This window comes from Coenobita brevimanus, chromosome 66 (assembly GCF_032717465.1).
Source record: "Coenobita brevimanus isolate Jiangsu-jjx chromosome 66, ASM3271746v2, whole genome shotgun sequence".
NCBI lineage: Eukaryota > Metazoa > Arthropoda > Malacostraca > Decapoda > Coenobitidae > Coenobita > Coenobita brevimanus.
The window spans coordinates 15,257,241-15,272,891 of NC_137019.1; the positions used below are offsets into that span (position 1 = coordinate 15,257,241).

At 42.5% G+C, this 15,651-nt stretch overlaps 1 protein-coding gene across 1 annotated transcript; it reads left to right on the top strand.

Annotated features, from left to right (window-relative positions):
• The first annotated feature begins 2,632 nt into the window (after window positions 1-2,632).
• LOC145405269 (uncharacterized) lies at window positions 2,633-11,340 on the top strand. The gene is made up of 6 exons (XM_080276684.1): window positions 2,633-4,266; window positions 5,178-5,381; window positions 6,303-6,374; window positions 7,953-8,126; window positions 9,477-9,638; window positions 10,374-11,340. Exons 1-6 carry the CDS (start codon window positions 2,633-2,635, stop codon window positions 11,338-11,340), a joined length of 3,213 nt encoding a protein of 1,070 aa, XP_080132810.1.
• The last annotated feature ends 4,311 nt before the right edge of the window (window positions 11,341-15,651 follow it).

The following is a 15,651-nucleotide window of genomic DNA, read 5'->3' on the forward strand; positions in this document are numbered from 1 at the left end:
AACATTTCCTAATTACGAGACATATTCAGTGCGATGAAAAAAACTGCACTAAAGACTACGAGTACAAGACACTAATTTATATGCAGTAATGGGCGTTAGAGAAACTATACCCGAGAAAAGGTAAGAGATTGAACGCGCCAGATAGATGTGTATTATGACTTACTTCATCGCAGTTAAAGTTAAATACCATCCGAAGCACTGTGAAGGGAACCTATTCTAGCAAAGTGAAAATTTTATGGTGTGCAGAGTGAATGAAAAGTAATATGGCTTCATATATACTTATCACAGTACACTCAAAGGAGACTGATGGTTACACACACATTAGCAATAGTATGACTGATCTAGTGTGGCTATCGATAGACTGTTTTATGTAACTAGGCTGAGTTTACAAAATGATGAGCTTAGATTTACCCTTCATTAAACCAAGACGGGATTCTTCTGAGTTCACTAAAATCGCCTCAATATGATCTCGATATACAGAGATTCAGAGATGGAGAAGGCGGCGAGGAGAATCAAATAATCTTATTCTCGACATCAGCCAGTCCCTGCACAACACACTACCAGAAATCAATTTAGACTTCCCGGCTCTAATATGACTGCTCTGATTTCTCGAGATTGTGTTTGTCGGAGAGCGATGATTTCTGAGCGTCAAGAATTTTTTCATAATTATTTTTTTCCTTTTACATATATTTATTAAGGTTTGGGGCCTTATATCCTGCTTATAAATTGCAAGCACACTTGACTTTAGTGTAGACGTCGTTTATTTTATGGTAATTTTATTTGGGGTCCTCAATATGAGTTTATTTACTTCTTTCGTGCTGATGGAGATTTACATATACCCTTACTTGTCTTCATACGAAAGGTCATTCCTGTGCGGAATAAAATCTTCTTCAGGTAGAGAAAATACTAAAACAAGACGTCATCTTACTGCCAAGGGTGATGCTATGTGTATAAAGTCATTTCAAGGCGATGATATATATTTTCTCTCCTTTTAATGTAACGTGTATAAATTAATTCCACGGCGATAATATACTTTTTCTTTTTATTTCAGAACTGGAGCCGGAGAGACCATTTCTCTTTGCAAAAAAGTACAAAACTTCTGAAAACTAAAATGTAGCTGTAATTTAGAGACAGTAAACTAGCTACTCTCATGAACTACAAAAGTATAGCGCCAAACAAAGAGACAAGCGACGAAAAAGTTTGAGGAAAAAGTTAATGAAAATGAGCAAGGCAACACACCATCATGTGGGTGGAAAGGGTGGTCTGAGGATACTGTTTCCCGAGACTCCCAATGAACAGGGTAAATAATGAATGTAGTATGTTCTAGTGGAATAAAGAACAAATGGTATTAAAAATGAACAAACTTATGGAATGAAAACGCTCCTGAATTACGGAGGTGTGTTGATACGGTTTGACTGTGTGTATCGAAAGCGTCCAAGACTCATAATGTAAATTATGAATAGATGAGTGTGGTATATTCTTGTGGCATAAATCAAAGTTGGGTATTATTACGAGTGAACGAGTGCCATGAAAAGAATTACTATGGTTTTGTGACTGGTTCGTATCTGAGGTTGTGTATAATGCATTCCAGAACTTCTAATATTAACGATAAATAGATGAACATAACATATTTGGTAGAATCAAATCAAAGGAGGGAAGTATTTGTGAACGAGTGTTACGGAAAAGTACGTTCCTGAACTACGGAGCTATGTGTCTTTACTGTTCTGTTTCAGAAGATTCGTAAGATAAATAAATGAGTGTAATATACCTTCATGTGGTAAAGGAAAGACGGGTATCATTACTAATAAACTTGTGCTATGGAAAGAATAAAATGAACTGCAATGTTAAGTGTGGCTGCTATTGCGAAAGAGTGTATCGAAAGTGGTTAGCACAAAGTGTGTGAGACTGGCAGATCCTCATACTTTTTCCTGGATACGAGGCAGTTGTGACTAAACTGAGGATGCCACCCACCTCCACCGCTATTACCTGACGGCTGAAGGAGCCCAGTGTCATACAGTACAGGAACCCGAGTGTCGAGAACAGTTTTTACAGTGCTATTGTCATCACATTTGCGGTGGGACACTGGGCTCACCACACACACACACACATACATACACACCAGCCACAGAGCCTCAGGATCGAGTGAAGAGTGAGGGGTTACAAATATATGGCTGGCCTCAATCTTTTATAATGTTGGCTAAACTCACCGGTAGACAAGGACGTGAGAGATGTGGTATGTTTTATAGTATTTCAACTCTGTGGGTTCTTCGAATAAGTTGTCATGAAAGACAATAATCTGGAAAAGAAACGATAAACCTATGCTTCACTTTCTTTAAGTATAAAATCAGTAGTTCTATGCCTGAAAGACAATATGGGGACATCACAACAATGTAGAGAAAGAAATAAGACGAAAATATTAATTACAAAAACAAATGTATTTCAAGCGGTCTCCTAAGTTAGTGCTCGATTCGACATTACTCGGTAAATCTGAAGTTCCCACACACAGCGGATGTAAGAGCTGTAGAGAAGGGGTGCGAGTCTGAGTGATGCGAGGAGACTGGTGAGGTGTGGACTCCCGCCTGGACCCCAGCAAGCGTGGAGGCCTGAGTGATGGTGACCCCTCGCCCTCCATATGATGATCACACTCCGGCTTTACAGCGCACTACGTCACCCTGAAAAAATACGAAACCTAAAGGTGCTGGTGTGGGTGCTTTTGTGGGCGTGGATGCAGTGTGGCGTGGGCGGTGAGTGCCCGAAAGTGTGCGAGTGTAAATGGAAAGACGGCAAAGAGGCAGTGTCTTGCATCGGTGCAGAGTTCATTGACATTCCGCGTCAGCTTGACCCGTCCACTCAGGTGCTGGACCTGAAACACAATAACCTGCAGGTCCTCCCTCGTGACGCTTTCGCAGAGTCAGGTTTAGTGAATCTACAAAAGTTGTGGCTTAACCACTGCAGCCTGAAACATATTGACCGTGGAGCCTTCAATATGCTGGCCAACTTAGTGGAACTTGATTTGAGCCACAATCTCTTGCGTGAGGTGCCCACTGCTGCCCTTATTGACATCTCGGGGCTGCGAGAGCTGCGCCTCTCCAGCAACGACCTCACCGCCATCCCTGCGGATGCTTTTGCTCCAGTCCCGGACCTCATTCATTTGGATTTATCTCACAACCGGATTCACGATGTACATTATAAGGCATTTCGGTGTCTGTCAACTTTGGAAATTCTGAAATTATCAGGCAACATGATCTCGTACCTCCAACAGAAGCTTCTGGTCCCACTGAAGGCTCTCCATGGCCTCAACCTCAACGAAAATCCTTGGAACTGCAACTGCCGTCTTCGTCCCCTGCGGCGGTGGATGTTAACTCACAAAATCTCGAGCGTGGTACCGCCCACTTGCGCCAGCCCCAGGCGACTGAGTGGCACCACGTGGCAGGCGCTGACCCTAGATGAGTTCGTGTGTGTGCCACAAGTTACCGCCATCACCCCGCAGTCCTCGGTGTCGCAGGGGGATAATGTCTCCCTCGTGTGTCGCGTTGATGCCGACATTGAGGTCTCTGTCACTTGGCTAGTTGGCGGTCGGCCCCTGGGAAGTGTGCTCGGATCTCGCCGGTTCCGTCTAGCAAAGCAAATCTCTACTAACCGCACGTCACTCATTTCCAACTTAACTATTGTCAAAGCGTTGCCCAGGGATCAGGCAACATACACGTGTGTTGCAGAAAATAAGGAGGGCCGTAGCGAGACTAACTTAACACTTCAAGTGTTACCTACTGTCACTGAAGTGAAGTCGCTTACCTTTAACCGCGTTTACATGACTGGTGGCCTCTTAAGTGGTCTGGGAGTGCTGGTGACTATACTTTTGTTAGTGAGTTGCGTCATACATCGCCGACAGAGACTGAGAAGATTCCGCAGACAAGAAGAAGACAGAGAGGGACGAATAGTACAAGCACCTCTCCCACCCAAATCCGCCAACACACAGCCCAAGCGAACCCCTTCCACGGTCCTACGTAAGCCATCCGACTACGTGGTCATTCCTTCAGGAGACTCAGAAGTGACGCCTCTGCACCCCCTACAGAGGGAGCACTCATGGCTACAGCGAGAGGCCATCAACGGCGGCTACGCTCGGGCAAATTACGTGGAGAACGGGAGGTATGACAGCAGTTTGGAGAGGGAGAGGTACAGGGAAGATATTGTGGATGAGCTTCAAGATCGTCAGCGATCACCCAGCACTATATCTTACGTGGAGCTGCCGTCGGTGGAGCTGCCCAGGTACTATATTCATAAATCTTCAGGAACTATAAAAATAAATTTTCTTCATCTTAAGTTGTCAATATATTTGCTTGTTTATACTCTTATGTTCACCCATACAACTACTTGACACTTCGTTCTGTGTAAAACTGCTTGTGTATGCTCTTATTCTCTCACTCACACAGCTGCTAAACACTTCATACCCAGACTAGAGTGACTCTTGAGTATAAGACTGCTTGTTACAAACGTTCTTGCACTCATGTTGAGTATAAGAATGTCTGTGTATACGAGTAAATCCTATCTGCACTCACATAGTTACCAAACACTTTTACAGATAAGATTGCTTACTTATATTCTTTTCTTCACTCATGCATCTACCAAACATTTTACTGTCTGTAAGTCTGCTTGTTTATATTTATATTCCCTTATAAACCTACCAAACACTTCATAACTGGTGTAATTTTTGTGCACAGGACCATTTCTCTATATTCTTACAATATCTTCACTCATATATCTACTAAACACATTACAACTAGCTAGAGTGTTTATCAGTGAAAAATCAGAATCTCCAAACAGTACTGCTTACCATAATATCGTCATGTATGGAGATTTGTTTGTAAAACCTGATCAACTCCATGACGATGACGACTTTCGTGTTTCATTCTTGTCATTTCTAAATTCATTTATTTAGCAATGGAGAGTGGAAGTGTTAGAGGGCCTCCGTTAACTCTTTCACTACAAAGGGGCTCTCTTATGCGCAGTAAAATCGTCGAAATACAGCAAGAATAAAATAGGAAGTATTCATTTTGAGAGGGCTAAAGTAAAAATTCTATTAAAAGAAAACACTGGGAACAATTATCTCTAGTGATGGTGACTGCAATGGAGACTTGTTTATAATAAAACTTTAAGATATTTCACGAATGTGGCCACAGGAGACGAAGTGAACTGACCGACAAGGAGAGTCTCAAGAACCTGGAGTTTGAGACAGATATCTTAAGAAGGGAGTGCAGCCCCACAGGGTCCGTGGTGTCCGTGGTGAGCAACGGACAACTCAACGACCTCCTCGCCCTGCAGTACTCCCGCAGACCTGACCTCCAGAGCTTCCATCCCCTCAGCTACAACAGCATTGCCAGAAAGTAAGTTTGGATTGGACGGCTTGTCTTATTATGGCTGCTTCTCGTTATCTTCAGACGATTTTATTCAGCTTATGGGAGACTATTCCATCCCCTACAAGTCTTTCAAAAACTGCATCAAATCGTCTGTTCGGTAACCATTAAAACAAACACACGAGTGATATGTCTGTTTATCTATAGCCACACGCCATTTGACTTTGAGTTAGTTGTTTTACAAGAAGGGGCACTAACCCTCCGCCAACCCACTTGTTCACACGTAGATAACACGTATGTGCTGGTTATATGATTACCACCCAGCGTTGTAAATGGTTTCCTGGCTTACAGGAAACCATTAGGCCTGTCACTCAATATAAAGCCACCTGAATAGGAAAGATAGTAATATAAAGCGACAGGAAATTTGGAGAAATAGGAAGAGAGGAGGGCAGACGGAAAAAGAATGATAAAGGTAAAGAAAGAAGTAGGCAGCAGTACACCAAGTGAGTGGCAGCCACCATCTACATATGCAGAATATGTCGCTAGGAAAAGATGTTACGACATCTCTCATGCCAGCGAGAGTAGTGTTTTGTGTCTGGGAGTAGACGAACATATCCCTTTAATCTGTACATTCCCAGGGTTATATTTAGAGCACTGTTCATTTTGCTCCTCTGCTTCATTCTCTTTCAGTATTTCTTTTTCGGGAAGATTAAGGTATATATTTTACTCTTTTACTTGTTCTTTTCTTCTAATTCTAATTCTACTCGCTCCATTAATTAGTTGGAAACAGGGTTATAATGATAATTATTAATGGCGTTGTTGATGCTGAATATTCTGATCATTGATGAATGACGTCTGATAATGATGGCAATGACGATAACGACGACGACGACGACGACGACGACGATGTTCATGATGATAATGATAACTCATTTTTTTCTCTTCCCGTAGACACCGTCCTTACTTGGGTGACGATCGCAGGCCGGACCGTCACTTGTACGACCCCCGCTCACTAAACGCCAGGTGAGCCAATGTACGACCCCAGGTAAATAAGTGAACGATCTACGTGAATCAGTTTATTACCGCATGCAAGTCAGTGTGCGACCCCAGGCAAGCCAATGTACGACCCCAGGCGAGACAATGTACAATCCTAGCTGAGTCTATGTACGACCCCAGATGAGTCACTGTGCGACCCCAAGTGAATCAATGTGCGACTCCAGGTGAGTCAATGTGCGACCCCAGGTGAGTCACTGTACGACCCCAGGTGAGACAATATACCCCCAAGGTAAGCCAAAGTGCGATCCCCGATGAATCACTGCACGACACCAGGAAAGTCAGAGCACAACCCTAGGCGAGTCATTATACGACCCCAATTAAGTCAGTGTACGACACCAGGTGAGCCAGTGTACGACCCAAAGTGAGTCAATGTACGGCCCCAGGTGAGTCTATGTGCGACCCAGGTGAGTCAACATGCAATTCCCGAAGGTAAGTCAGTGTACGACCCTTACTTTCTACGCGCTAAGTTAGTCAGTATACGAATGCTATTTTCTAGATGCCGGATGGGTAAATATCCGACCTCAACTGAGTCAGTGCACGACCTCCGATTTTTTAATGCAAAGTGAGTCGCTGTGCAACATCTGCTAAAATCAGGTGAGTTACGACCTTGTTAACGACAAGAGTGTCAGTGCCTATTCCCTGGAACAACTATTACTACTACTATCACTTCGTACACACACACACACACACACGACTCTTTCATAAACACATACTTTTTTTTTTTTTTGTCACTGTAAACACAAATACACAAACCATGCCTCAATCATTCCAAAACACCTACAAGTTTAATTAGCGAAGTACTTCAGGTGTATAATCGTGATCAGCCCTGTCAAAGGCATTTGTTATACTCTTTGTGGTTTCCACTCACGCTCGCCAACCATCCAAAAATAAGCTGTCATTGCTTTTACTATTCATACATTAGAAATGGGCATTTTGGTTTTCATTTTATTATTACTATTACTGGCAATAGATAGATAGATAGATTATTATTATTATTTTTTTTCTGATTTCCTGCACCCAGCTTCTCTCTGGTCTCATTGTGTGTATTAGCGGCGCGTGGACCTATTCTGATGAAACTGCATGAACACTTTTTAGTCAAAAATTTCTCAAAAATATATTTCCAAAAGCCATCTTTCAATACTTTTTCTGTGTCGAATCCATTGGAACTAAGTCAATGTTTATGCATACATAATTCATTAAGAATCTAAATAAAACTGAGTATCTTTCAAAGATCCGAAAAACAAATAAAGAGTGATATATATATATATATATATATATATATATATATATATATATATATATATATATATATTCAGTTGCGTTCATGGGCCTTGGCATAATTAGAAAAAAAGCTAATTCCAATATAACTCCCTAACCTTACCGCCGAAAGGAATTACACAGCCTTGAATTTGGCAATGCCTGAAGCAACCTCTCACAATCTTTTGCCTAAAAATTATTAAACAGGGTTTACCATCCACAGGTGTTATGGCGCCCTGAGTGGTGCTGAAGGGTGAGAACAAACTATACACAAATTACCCTCCACAGGTGTTATAGCGCCCTGAACTTGGCCATGAGTGATGCAGCCTCCCACGCCTTCTGCTACTCCAGATGGCGGCGCTACCCCTTCCTCTCATCCACGCCACGACTTGACCAGGACGACCCCACCGTCCCACGACCACACGACTCACGCAGGCTCAGGAGGCTTATGGCCCCGGGCAGGTGCGTGATGGCCTTGTTGCTGTTGATGCGAACAAAACGTTAATGTTATTACCCATTCTTTGTCGTTATTCCTGCTTCAAGCTTTGTGTGTGTGTGTGTGTGTGTGTGTGTGTAAAATAAGTAGAGTGAGCGGCACCCCTGTAATCCGCTGGGTATTATGCAACAGGTACAAGCAGTGTAGGCTTGGATGGGAAGTGTGATTACAGACTCAAACCTTCGCAACGATGACATTTTATCATTATTGCCGAAATATAATTTTTTTTTAGCTCTTGAGAGGCATCTCGTAGCAAAAGGCGTCACTGGAATCAGCATATTTTTTCCTTATTATCAGCAACTCCTCGCCTTAAATGTAATATGAAGAGATGTAATACTACTGAACGTGTTAAGTAAGCCAACTGCACTTTGTATTTTGCATATACTATTTGAAGTATAATTAATCATCGATAATACAGTACATGTTACCTTAAAAGGAGTAAGGAAACATTATTTATTTCACACTGAGTTTTAAAATGGGATGAAACATTTGTTTTCATACTGAGTTTTATAATGGGATGCCTATTACATAATGAAAGTTCCGAGAGAATAATTTAGTTATTATTTTCGTGGTCTTGAGGCTGCCAAGCAGTTCTTCCTTATCTGCTGTTACTGCATATGTTAACGTTGGCGTTCTTTTACATGTTTAAGTGTGCCAACCATATCGGTACCAGAAAGATATAAATTAACACAAGAAATGCCACCCTAACAAATCCATATCAGTCAAGCAATCAACCAATCTCTCTGTCTATCTATTTATCAATCATTCTTTCTTTACTCTATAAGTAGCACAGAAGCCTGAAACTAATACCGTTATGAAACAGAATGCCAAGGGGTTTCCAATGGTCACAGAATGCGTCCTTTACTCCATGAGCATATATTAATTCTAACTGAGTTTGATTACATGCTGGAGACAAGTAAATTCAGAAACAGTGCGCGTTATAGCGTTTACTATTACTGTATTTAGTGCAACGCGTCCAGCCTGCAAGTCTTGTTTAATATATTCCTCTTATTCATACATCTGCCAAATGTTTTCCTCTTACCCACATATCTTTTTAATATTTTCCTCCTATCCATACATCAACTTGAAATATTTCTTTCCCCACAAAACTGCTTAATACGGTAAAGTTAAAATGCTGAATAGGATTTAGAACTTTGTGGCTCAGGAACCTGCTTTTATTTACACACCCGCGCTTCTCTGTTCCTCTGTCTGTTTGTGTGTCTGTCCATTTGTCTGTGTGGGCGTCTGTTTCTTCCTGTCACAATCGCTACCTATCTGTCTATCTGCTAACACCTCCACTCACCTGTCTCCCCCAGGGGCCTGTACCGTTCACTAGAGGGAGCGGGGGATCTGGCCAACGCGTACCGCTATCCGTACCACGCGGGCCAACTGGAGAACTACCTCAAGGAGTACCGGAGACTAGCCAGGTGGAAAGACCGTCGGGACACCATACACCTGGGGGGAGGATCCACTTCAAGGTAAATAACATATCGTCAGTAGAAGAAATATCCCACTCCTGAGGTTCTACAGATAAGAAAAAGCACAACTGAATCTTTTAATCTGGTGCCTGGAAAAAAAAAAAAAATGGCACCCAATATATGACGTCTGATGTAATTTCGTGTACTGATCAAGACTACCAAGGATAATATTTGCACTCAAAATCATAGGGTGACCCATATATCAAAATGCTTCTTCCAAGTTTCCTTATGATAGGTGTGGTAAGAGGGACGATACTGTTTTGGTTGACTACATCTGCTGCCAATAGTTCCTACTACTCTCTCTGGATCTCATGTTAAAATTCCATAGGATCTTATTCAGTTAATCCATAATACTCGGCTGACTTTGTTTCTTCAGTAGTTATCACTTTTCACTGTTTTGGAGACGTGTAAGAACTTAACAGAATTTGGATACATCAATCGTTAATGGCTGAATGTGTTGGGCATTCTCTAGCGTTTTATCTAGCATATTACATTTCAGTTTTCTAGAGTGGATCTTTTTTTTTTTTTTTTTTTTTTTGTTATACAGACTTTGTTTGCAAACATATCCAGGGTGGTAATATTAACGTAGCAGATACTGGCCTGGAAGAAGTGCTAATCATCTTTATAAGGCCACAAGAATACATGACCAAGTGTTCCACGTGTGACTGTGAGCAATCAGAAAATCTTTTATCGCCCCCAGTGCCATTCACGTAACCCTTCTTGTCTTCCTTACAGACTAACAGGATTGCATGATGAACTGCTGGGGAGCCGGGGTGGCAGTCTCACCCGGGATGTGGCTGGCATCACCGGTCGCCTCAGTCGCACGGGCAGCCTGACGCACGACTTCACCGGTTCGTATGGTCGTGACATCACCGACAGTCTAGGCCGTCCTGTCACAGGCAGCCTGAGCCGTACGGGTAGTCTCACCAGGGAGAGTACCAGTTTGGGTCGTGACGTGGCGAGTAGTCTGACATGTGACGTGCCCAGAAAGTTATCTCGTGACCTCACCACTAGTTTAAGTCGTGATGTCACCAATAGTATTGCTCGTGATGTCACAAGTAGCATAGCTCGTGACATCGCAGGTACTTTAACCCGAGACGTGTCAGACACCTTACCTCGCGATGTCACGGGTGCCCTGACTACGGATGTGGCCGGCAGGGTTGACCTCTTCTCAGATGAGGCCTCACCAGCATCACCACCGTCACCTTACCTAGACATGGAACTGGGGTTGCCCACCGGCCGTCCCCGTGCTGCCACAGAACCTCTACTAGACGTGTCACGGTCCAGAGTGCTGGGCCACAGAAGGACAGGCAGCCGCGGCGAGGCGGTAAGGTCCGCCATGCAAGCCAGGATACTAAGTCCATCTGATTCAATGATTGACACTATGGAGAGCCGGGCACTGGACTCTGATGACGGACTGCGGGAGGGGCTGCCAGCGCGGGGGATGGCACCTCCTGAAACTGTAATGGAGGTCGGGAAGCGGCGGAAGCTAAGCGCCTCGACAGACCCCACGATAGAACCCCCCCGCCAGACCGAACCACTCAGGTCCATTCTGAAAAACAGGTACGAGGGTGGCGGTCTGTTGTACCAGGACTACACGAATAGTGCCTACTATGATGATGAGGACGATGGTGAGGGTAATATGTCACAGTCGCCATACAGCCCCACTGAGTATAAAGATTACCTTGACCACGGCTCCTGAGGCGCCACCACCACTGTCATGGCAACATGGCAGGAGACACCGTTTTGTATCACTGAACATTCTTGTTGTTTGTTGTTGTTGTTGTTGACGGTAGTTGCCTTTCACAGTCAGAGGCTGTTGTTAGTCTATTTCTTCCCCTTTCAATTTCGCCTCCCTCACGGTGTTCAGTAATCTTACCGTTCATTCGTTACATTATGTAACTCGTATCTTTCTTTGCTTCATCACTGATCAAAAGTTTTAAGTAGTACAAATTTACTGTTTTCTCCGAGTTCAGGCACAACTGTCTTACATTCATGGTATCTGTGGTACGCTATGTTACATATTCCAGTGCTGGACCTGGATTCACAAACAAACTTATGGTCAATTCCCTCTACTAACAAAACATATGAAATTTCTTCGTTCTCATATCGTTCTCCTTCTGCATAGACTAAGACAGCTTATGATAATTTTTCTTTTGTAACTATGATTTGGTTTTGCAGAAAGTCCAAGAGACATAGACAGTATCTTCACTCCACTCTCCTTGTCCTTCCTAGATAGGCAAATCAAAGTTATGAGAAGGAGATGATCATAATTTTTCTTGTTAACCCAGGCACTGTTTTGCAAGTTCCCAGAGTAATACAAGTGACATCCACAGGGTAAATACGCTTAAAAACTACAAGCTATCACTTATGGTTTCCTCAAGGTCCCTTCTTGCCACAGCAATCATGCTTATTCCGTCTTTCTTTGAAGTAAAGGTGGTGTTACACTCGTTTTTCTGTCAACTTTCCTTGACATCACCTTGGCAGCTTTAAAAGAAATACTGTAGCGCCAGCCTTTGCAGTCACAAAGAAAAGTTGCGAGCAATTCCCCCAAAAGCTGCCATCAATATGCCCGTAAATAGTTGTTAGAAAAACAATTCATGTCATTGCCTTAACCCTATCCGGTGAAGGATGGAGCTTCCGAAGCCCCAGCCAGCACCAGATATGGTTAGTGGCGTACCTTTCATCTGATGTCCGTCTGACTCTGGGTGACTCCGTCTGACTCTGGGGTCAGATTCACGAACAAGCTTACTAGAAACTCCCTCTCGTAACTCAGGTTTGCTTATGTTGGAAGGACAAGAAGTGTAGAATATTTTCATATCTCACATTATTTTTGCAAAAACTTAACAAGAAGAGCGTTGGATTTTTCGTGTCTCTATCTTTCTGCAGATTTAAATTTTAGTTATGAATAAGACACGAACAGTGGAGAAAATTCATGTTCCTTTTTCTTCCAACGATTCAAAATCTGATTTGCATGAGGAAGTTGATCACAAGTGTTGTTGAATTTGGCCCCTGATCTCTGTCTCCTCCATTATGTGCCCTTGTTGGTCGCGCCCTGCCAATATTGACTTCCCTTAACTTCTGTCCACTTTAACTTGGCCTAATACTGCCGTCTCTCCAATACCATCTTTTCATTTGTATGCCGAGCTGTAAGAGGAGATTATCACTAAAATATGCTTCTATACTCTTATTCAGTCTGGCCACAATTTACCATTTCTCCATCTTGAATGCTGAGATGTAACAAGAGTATAATGCTATAATGCAAAGATGTGCTATGGAAAGGATGTAAATCAATAGTTCTGTCTTCTGCTACTGAGCTACTGGAAGTAGGCTACGAAAGAACGAAAGTCTTCGCCAGGTTAAAGTGGACTAACTACAGGCAGAGTAACAGATTTTCAACCTCCTCACTACGATAACATCTTGTTCTAGTTTTTTACAGTCAGACGATTTTTATTCGGCTTAGGAAAGATACCTCATACTAGAGGAGCTAATCCCTACGGGCTGGGGATTTTATGACTTAATGGTTTCCGAGGGACATTTGGGGGAAGCAATCTGGAAAAAGAAAAAAAAAAAAACTCCATCCTCAGTATGCTCAATAAATCACACAGAATAGAAAAATGTCGTTCCTTACATTCCTCGGTATGCAAAGTGCAAAAAGACGGCATGAGAAATTTCCTGCTAATTGTAGAAGCGTTATGTCATTGCTACATATTATTTCTCTTTGCAAAAATAAAACTTTTATATCACATTGAAATACAGAAATACAAAATGATCAAAAAATCCTCTTCATATTATAATTTCACCAATTTATCATGCTTCTTTTCGGTTTCATTATCACTTTCAATTATAATACTGTAACAATACGACACCCAGCAAATGTAGCACAACTTGATGTGACAAGTGCTTTCACGTGACTTAGACATGCTTGGCACGGCCAGACTTGCTGGGAGACAATGAGACCCTGTACAAAACAGTGTAGGCGTTCACATGTGTACTGAAACTATACTACAAAATGCCAGTCAGTACCTGGTACCGAGCCCAGCATGTACTGCTGAATCACACAGCAGTACCAGGTATTAAGTCCAGTGCCAATGGGCAAATGAAGGTCCTATCTAATCCATATGGTTTGAAGTATCTCCTCTTGGCTGCATAAAATCATCTGCAGATAAAGAAATTAAAACAAAAAAAAATGTTCTCAAGTTGAAGAGGTTACTAAACTGATTTGACAAGATCTTAGTTTTCTTTATCATCAGTCTGTCTCTACTAGGCTATTTTATATCCGTCGCCAAGGCTATCATTCCCCAGCTGCCATTAACTGATCCGCCTGACTCGCTATAAATAGAGAGTGACAGTGACTGAACACATAATCACTCATGCTGTCGAGAACAGCTAGAAATGGACAAGTGTTGTGGACCACTGTTGCTCCATTTAAGATATATTAATGCGTTTTCATACACTGACCTTCGTTGCTTCTTTTTAGGCACAGCAAAAGTGCTAATGAATGCAGTGTAGAAAGAGACAATCGCATGTTAGCTCCTATCAGATGCGTCTTAGGGGACTCCTAGCAAGGGAAGGTGCCAGTGTGGCCTGGTTAACCCCATCAGCCACAGGATGTTATTATTTTATTCTTGCTGTACTAGGTGATTTTATTAAACTTGGGAAGAGCTTGCTAGCAGTGAAGGGGATGATAAGGACTGTCTAACCCCTGCAGTTCGAATGGTCTCTCTTAAGCTAAATTTTATCACCTGATGACACCATGAGTAAAGTGAAAGGTACGTCATCAAATTCAAAGGGGCGATAGGGAAGGTCCTCGCTTCCTTCCCTCCAGGCACACATATTCCAAGAACCGACTTCGCTCCTCCTCCACTTCAAGGTATTACTATACTTGAATTTAACCCCATAAGTACGGTGATTTCTTTTGTGTTACTGTATACTCATACATTATCTGGGTGATTTTATTCAGTTTGGGAGGGATTATTTGAACTGGGAGGGTTAGATACAACCTACATTAATCCTTCCAATATTAAGGCACTGTCCCTTAGCTGAGTTAATGTCTGGCAGTGGCAAGAATTGGGTTAAAAAGATCTCACTGTACTGGGGGGGTTAATTATGACTTTCTCGTACACGTTAATTTAGACTACTATTTACTGTAGAGAACTTCACAATCTTTCAGTGACAATACAGCTATTTTTTCTTATCGCTACGCTGTTGTCTCGGTGATGTTTCGTTTGGCAAGAATCGGGGTTTTATAAATCCTGTATCATTAAAGCTACGGTACTGCTAGCAGTATGGAGTTTCCTGTTACAATTCTGTGGATGCGGATAAGTAATGTGAACTTATCCTGTATGAAGTGTTGGTGGTTGAGTAAGCTGAAAAGGGATGAGAGTATCCTTCCCTGACCAGTCGCTGCTAAGACTGATCACTGAGGCCGGAAACAGAAAGCTATGAACGCATATAACCAGTACCTCTCTGCGGACCTTCTATAAAGTGAAGAAATAACTGATATGGTGGGAAGTATAGGTATTGGTTGGGTTAGGTCACATCGTCATCATTTCACGGTTAAATTAGATCTGTTAGGTTGGGACGAGGTGATTTATCCCCAAACTGGGAAGAGATATACCACTCAGACCCCACCTAACTGACTTAGCGTTATGGTGATGGAATGTTAGGGGTGCACCCACACCAACTAAACAATAATGGTAACATGATTACAGACACCATGGCTAGCAGCTGTCATGAAATTCTTCGTGAGTAAAATAATTCTGGTAAAATACTACAGTGTTATGGTGATTGGTGTGTTGTTGTAACCATGTTTCAGTAGTCTGGCCTGGACTCTCGAATTTAATTACCAAACTCAGCAACACATTAACAATATTTTTCTTTGCTGTGGGTGCACCCTTACCGTAACCTGACTATATTCAAACCCATATTTACCACTTTGTTTTTTCTTTCCTCATTATTATGGGAGGCTAGGATTTCCGACTTCGTCCGTGGAGAGGTGGCGGTGTCATGC